This window comes from Dendrobium catenatum, unplaced genomic scaffold (genome assembly GCF_001605985.2).
Source record: "Dendrobium catenatum unplaced genomic scaffold, ASM160598v2 fragScaff_scaffold_1611, whole genome shotgun sequence".
Lineage (NCBI taxonomy): Eukaryota > Viridiplantae > Streptophyta > Magnoliopsida > Asparagales > Orchidaceae > Dendrobium > Dendrobium catenatum.
The window spans coordinates 102,029-109,225 of record NW_021320073.1 but is presented as its reverse complement, the minus strand read 5'-3'; the positions used below and the strand labels follow the sequence as shown (position 1 = coordinate 109,225).

Below are 7,197 nucleotides of genomic sequence, written 5' to 3'. Positions count from 1 at the left end.
ATTTTATTCTTTGCATTATTGCTTTTGATAAGATGCGCTGTTGCCACATATTTGTAGCCAGAAAAAAATAAACGGCTAGGATGATAGGAATTCTTGGTCTTTATCTTATTTCGTAGACCAATCATGTTACTTGAATGGCCATCCATTCGATTCCTCTTATCAACAACATTAAACTCAAAGTTAGGCGTTAATTATCATTCAATCTTGAATTAATCTAATTTTAACTTTATAATAATTTAAATGTATTATATTTGATTTATAATTGAGCTATAAATTATCATACCTTTTTACTGCTATTATGATACAAAAATAAAAAAGTAAATAAAAATAATGTATTTAGAAGTTTTTTTTTTTTTAAATTGCTATTTCAATATTTTATTTTGAAATATTATTGAAAAAAAAAACAAATTAAAATTATGACTGAAAAAATTCTTTTAAAATAAAAATAAAAAAATCAACTATTGTTTAGCTTGTTTGGTGGGCGAGTACGGTTGAGAACCCCCAACTAGTACTAGATTCCCCTCGAGCCACAGCGTTTCTTAAGTGGGGCACAATCAAGTGCGGGTCAGGAGATTTTTGGGGTGGGTGCTTCTTCAAGATCAGCTGAAGATTATTCACGTCATCAAGCATCCTTTCAGGGGCGACAATAAGTGAATAACCCATTTTAAATAATAATAATAATAATAAATAAAAAAGCTTAAATTTAAATAATATTTTTTGAAATTTTTAATCCCACCCATAGGCCGGAGCCACATGAATTCATAATTAGTGCGCTAAACGAGGAATTATTATGTCTTTAGCCTAAAATGGGTTGAAAGCTTGGCTTCTTTTACTTTTTTTTAGGGGACAAGTCGACATGAGATATTTATTTGCATATAAGCTGCTAGTGGATGTGTATGGCCATTCATTAAGAGCCCTATTCTCATTATTTTGTTATTTTAACATTGTGGCATTCACATTTATTATTTTATATTTTAATAAATAAATAAAAGCAAATTAATTTTTTTTTTTTTAAAAAAAAGGATCGAAAGATTACAGTGCAAAATGGGAATGGTATAGTAAAAAGATAAGAGTACGTCCCAAGAAAGATCTAATACAGCAAAAGGAATATGAAAGTATGGATAACTTAAATATGCAGAAAAATGATCGGGGAAAAGACGAATCAACAGTGGCAGATCAGAATAGCACAACTTGGAAGATACTTACAAGATATATATATTATTTTAAATACGGAGAATACTACTAGTCTGTATAAATAATATTATAATCATCCATACATATGTTCCAAGCCTCTCATTCAATATTTTTATTCTTAATTTATGACGCATGCAGGAACTATAGAATTTTTCATCATCTCATCATAATTCAAATACATATTTTCATTTGAATTATGAATTCTGAGACACTCTTATAATTTCAATAATACTATTAAGAAAGAACAAACTTAATTCCATTGACGACCAGAACATATATAGAAGACACTAATTACTTACTGCAGCTACAAAAACACATTCCAGCAGTGGTAAAGATCTAAAAGAAATAAATTACAAGAAACCGCCAATAAACTGCATGCATGCATACTAAATCGTCCATTCTTAAGCCAATAAAACCCAACAAATGCTTCCCTATACATCAATTCAAAAGATACCTTCCCTAAAACACATTAAAAACCTTGTTTTACAAACCACAGAGAAAACCAAACATCCTATTAGCTAATTTCATATCAATGCAGCTAGCTAGTTTAATTGGCCTCCCCACTCCACATTCAAATGCTCAACAGATCTACTTCTTTAGCATTTGCATCATCAGTTGCCTCCGAAGCCGGCAGCCGTCCGGAAGAACCATTCTGTGTCTCCTCCTCAGCCTTTGCCGGCGGCTTTGGCAATTCTGTAAGGATCTGAACCACCTCCCTCATGGTCGGCCGTTCGACACTCTGCTCTTCCACACAGAGCATTGCGACGTAGAACACATGCATTGCCTCATGAACTGGAAGCGTTGGAAGCCGAGGATCGAGAATTTTGAAAGCTCCTTCCTTGCTGGAATCTGTCATCTTGCGAACCCATTGGACGATATCAACGCCGTCGCCAAACTCCCCAACTGGTTTTCTTCCGGTTACCAGCTCAAGCAGAACCACGCCAAAGCTGTACACATCACTCTTCTCATCCACCTTCAGAGTGTACGCGTATTCTATGAAGCAATAAAAATTAGTATGAAGGAAATTCATTAAAATTAAATATACTTACGAGAAAGATTGAAGTTTCTAATCGCACGAAGATTGAACGAGAAGAAAAGATTTAGTTTGGCTGAACTTGATCAGACATCTCCTTTGGCCAACTTTTCAGGAATCTTAATTAGTTAATTACAACTTCAAAGCGCTGTAGAGTGGATGGCAGAGATGCAGAACAGAAGATGCTAAAGAGCAAAGATGTAAAGCAATAGCAATATTTTGCCGCAAACGAGTGTTTATTGTTTCGTTCCGCTTTTGCATGCATGAACATGGCTGTTAGAAAAGTGAAGACTGGGTTTAAGGGTTGTTTGGGTAAAAATTGGATCTGAGTTAATAAATATATTTTGCCTCAATTGTAAATTTTGGGATTAATAAATTACCAAACTCTGCCGCACCTTAAGAATGTAGGATGATGAGCTCAATCAAAAAGAAAAAAAATTAGACAATAAAACTTCCTAAGATACAATAAGAAAATTGTTAGTAAAATATGCATTGTTGTGATTTGAAAAACAAAGCTGACAAAAAAATGTCCCAATCAAACCCTTAGAAAAAGTTGCTTGCATGAAAGAGAATAAAAATCATGGTTGAGAAAATAGTTTCTAAAAAATACTGACAATTAAACAAAAAATAATATGCCAGTAATTTCAAAAAGAATAGGCAGAATTTTCACAGATTTTTCTTAATGTCTAGCAAGCCTTTAGTAAATAACAGAGTTTGGGTCTTAACAAAGGGATGTTCGATAGCAAATAGGATTTCAAGTAAATTTGAATAATGCAAATCCTGTAGAATTCAGCAAATATTATGAGCGTTAGATCCTGAAAAACTATTTGATTATTAGTATCTTAAATCATATTAAAAAAAATTGTATGCAATTAAAAAATTTACTAAACTATCATATTCCTCGGTCTCAAATCCTTAAATCCTCTTATCTCTCTTGTGGTAAATCCTTAAATACTCCATCAAGTTATACTAAATCAGGATTTAGGGCAGGATTGGATAAATTCTAACCTTAGCTTACATCCCTTTTGGCGGAGGCTCAAAAAACCGTTTTATTGAATTTACCATAAATCATTTGGGCCTGCCTTTTTAGGTGGCCCGAAAAAAATAAAGAAATGCGATATACTTTTGTTAAGATTTCAATAAGAAGGCAGCTATTGTCTTAATGATTGAGGATTTTACTCTCTTTAAGGATGACGTTTGTTTGAAGTTTACTGCATAAGAATTCTTTGCTTACCTTTCCTAAAAGAAAGTTGGAGATTTACGTGCTGCCCCCATTTTATTTATTTATAAGTTAATACCTAAATTAGCATATTTATTTATATAATATTTTAATTTTTAAAAGATATCAAAAATATCATTAATAGTAATTAGTCTAAAATAATTATTCATAAATACGTTTGAATGTCATTGATGTTATTTACGCGCTAAGACATTATTTAGACGCTAAGATGTTATTTATCGAAATTTTTTAATGTCATTGATGTTTTAATATCTTTGATGTTATTTAGACAATATAATGTTATAAAATAAACATAAGTATTTAAAATTAAATTTATAAACACATAAAACTTCCGTGGTATCTATGTAAATTCTCCATAAAGGATAAAAAGCCTCAATTAATCCACCTAATCGAGTAATGACATATCATAAGTTTTTCTGGGCCGCATAAAATTCAAGAATCTCCCAAACAGCTCCTAAAAGATCAACAGTTCTAGAACTTCAAAAAACTACAGTTAATGCCAATGAAAGCAGTAAAGAAGAGAAAGATACCGATTTCAGAAAGAGAAAAAAAGAGAAATATACCTGGAGCTATATAACCATAAGAACCAGCAATTGCAGACATGCATTCAGAAGTGCCGGAATCCTGCAAGAACTTGGCAAGACCAAAGTCAGCTACATGAGCTTCGTAGTTGGAATCAAGAAGGATATTGTTTGACTTCACATCACGGTGAACAATCAACGGAGAGCAATCATGGTGAAGATAACAGAGCCCTTTTGCTGCTTCAACTGCAATTTTATACCGGAGATCCCAGTGCAAGTGACCACCTTTCTTCCCATGTAGAACCTCCCCAAGGCTCCCATTAGGCATATATTCATAAACAAGCAAATTAGTTTCGTGGTTGGAGCAAAAACCAAGCAGCCTTACAATGTGCCGGTGCCGGATCCTACCCAGTGTTTGTATCTCGGCAGAGAAACCATGATCATGAGAAGAGCCTCTGTTCATTGCAGGCAATCGTTTCACTGCCACCTGCTCACTGTTGGGCATAATCCCCTTGTATACAATGCCGGCACCACCTTTTCCAATGATGTTCTCCTCCTTGAGGCAATCAAGCACATCGTCGCAGGTAAAGTCCAGGCGCTGAAATGCGGTGAGCTTCCACGCACGGGCCTCACTGGCTTTCTTCAAAGACCGCGCTTTGATTATGGCAACGATGGCGAACGCAATGGAACAGAGGAGGAGAACAATGACAAGAATGAGCTTGAAGGAGTAGGAGAAAGGCCCGTGAGCGTGGCCTGACTTGTTATTGTTTGTTGAGCGACAGGGGCCAAGGTAAGGTCCGCAGAGTTCTGGGTTTCCTAGGAAGGATGATGAGTTGAAGTAGCTGAATTGGCCGGTGCCTGGAACGAGGCCGGAGAGGTTATTGTAGGAGAAATCCACGGCCGTTAGACTCTGCATCGAAGATATAGATTGCGGGATGCTGCCGTCGAGGTGGTTCCTGGAGAGGTTGAGATAGTTCAAGATCCGCATTCCAGTGATCTCCTCGGGGATCTCACCTGACAGATTGTTCCTACTGAGGTCTATGAAGGTAAGGAGACTGCACTTGCTGATCTCCGGAGTGATACGACCGGAAAAGATGTTACCGCTAAAGTCTATTTTAGACAGTTGTTGTAGCCGGCCGATCTCTGGCGGTATGTTGCCAGAGAAGAGGTTTTGGTTTATTAGAAGCTTCTGGACAGCAGAGAAATTACCGATGGAGGAAGGGAGAGGACCAGAAAGGTGATTGTTCGAGAGGGTGATCTGGCCGAGATTGGAAGAGATCCGGGATTTACTGGTGTCGGGGAATCCGCCCGCGAGGAGATTGTCCTGCAGCTCAACCTGAGCGAGATTGGGAAGGCTAAAAAGGCCTCTCGGGATGGAGCCATTAAGGTAGTTTTCACCCATTCGGATACGACTTAGGGACGAGCATCGGCCTAGGGATTCCGGGATCGGACCAAATAGGAAATTCCCGAGAGCGATTAGAGTCTGTAGCTTGTTACCGAAGCACAGATCCGGAGGTAAATTGCCGGTGAGTTTGTTGGAAGAAAGATCAAGGAGCTGGAGAAGGCCATTCTTGCCTAGCTGCCTCGGAATGCTACCTGTAAAGTTGTTTTCCCAGAGCTGAAGCACTTCAAGCTTCGGTAGATCACCGATGAAGTCCGGGATAGTGCCGTAGAGCTTGTTCCGAAAGAGATTCAACAGCGTGAGGTTTTTTAGCTCAGCGAACAACGTCGGGATCTCACCCGTGAAGGCATTGTTCGAAAGGTCCATCGACTTGAGGCTTCGGAGCCGGCCGAGCTCCGGCGGAAGCTCTCCCGCAAGGACGTTCACCTGCAGGAAAATCGTGTCGAGGTTCTCGAGGTTCCCGATCTCAGGCGGGATCTCGCCTGTGAGGCCACAATTCGCCATGTCGAGCCGCACAAGTTCGCTGAGGTTCCCGATCTCTGGTGGGATTCCACCCTCGTAGCTATTGAAGTACCCGACATAAAGCTGCCGGAGATGCGTGAGATTCCCAATCTCCCGCGGTATCCTCCCGCTAAGCTCGTTGCCGGAGACCGCGAGATACTCGAGTAACTCCCACTGGCCGTACTCCGGTGGAATGACGCCGGAGAAGAAGTTTCCCCCGAGATGAAGATGGCGAAGGTTACGAAGCTCGATAACCTCAATCGGGAGGACGCCGGTGAGGTTATTATTGTAGAAATCCAGTACACGTAGGCTCTTGAGCTGGGAAAGTGCAGAAGGAAAACTGCCATTGAAGATATTGTTGGAGAGGTTAAGGTATCGAAGATTGGAAGCGCCGGAGAGCTCCGACGGGATGGGACCGGAGAGTGAATTGATGGCAGTGGATAGTTTTAGAAGCTCGCGCAGCTCGCCGACGGCAGGAGACAGGATGCCGGAAAGGTTCATGCCTGTAAGGTCTAGGGAGACGACACGGCCGAGACTGTCGCATGCCACGCCGCTCCATGAGCAGTGAGGGGACGAATCGTTCCATGCGTTTAAATAGCCGGCAGGGTCTGAGATCGCAGATTTTATAGCGAGGAGGGCGACGTTATCGGAAGTCACCGAGGCCAGCTCCGCCGCCGAGGGCGTAGCGAAGATGCAGAAGAGAACGACAGCGAGGATAGGTAATGCCATTGGCAATGGCATTGTTCGTCCTCTGCCGTTTTCTCTCTCTCTCTAATACAGAGAGGGGGTTGGAGGGAGAGAGAGAGTGTATGTGTGTGCAGTGCAGAGTAGACTGAGACGTCCTGCTGCTCTACATCTGATCTGAGTCTGGTGGCGGGCGTGAATTTAATGGGATTTTTTCTCACGAATATAAATTATTTGAAATTATTTTGTTGCCCTCACTTCAAGATTTAAAAATATTTTACCCAAAAAAAAATTAAAAATATTTATTATTTCGCAATAAATTTAAATTTCCTTAAATTTTTTTAAAATATATATAAATATAATACATGAATAATTAATCAAATTTTATATTACATATTTTAAAAAAATTGAAGTTGGAGATAAAGCAAAAATATTTTAATATATATGAATGAAAAGTTTTTTTCCTCATTTTAAGAAAATATATATATTGTAGACGATATAGCTGTGATGATTTCATTAATTCTACATTTTAGTTATTATGTATGTATATATTTAAAATACAAAATAAAGATGATTACAACAACAACATCAAGCTTTTGTCGCAATATATGGGATCACCTAC

General features: G+C 38.8%; 1 protein-coding gene across 1 annotated transcript; it reads right to left on the bottom strand.

Annotated features, from left to right (window-relative positions):
• Positions 1-1,468: 1,468 nt before the first annotated feature.
• Positions 1,469-6,781, bottom strand: LOC110112494 (leucine-rich repeat receptor-like serine/threonine-protein kinase BAM1). The gene is made up of 2 exons (XM_020844742.2): positions 4,031-6,781; positions 1,469-2,187 (listed from the first exon to the last, which is right to left on the bottom strand). The coding sequence occupies exons 1-2, from the start codon at positions 6,630-6,632 to the stop codon at positions 1,766-1,768; spliced, it is 3,024 nt and encodes a 1,007-aa protein (XP_020700401.1). The 5' UTR covers positions 6,633-6,781; the 3' UTR covers positions 1,469-1,765.
• Between the last annotated feature and the right edge of the window lie 416 nt (positions 6,782-7,197).

What these genes read in the sequence shown, in the direction of transcription:
- LOC110112494 (XM_020844742.2), bottom strand. Translation starts at nt 6,632, where the DNA reads ATGCCATTGCCAATGGCATTACCTATCCTCGCTGTCGTTCTCTTCTGC. An exon ending in TTATGGTTATATAGCTCCAG is followed by an intron (nt 2,188 to 4,030) that starts GTATATTTCTCT and finishes ATTGCTTCATAG; the next exon opens with AATACGCGTACACTCTGAAG.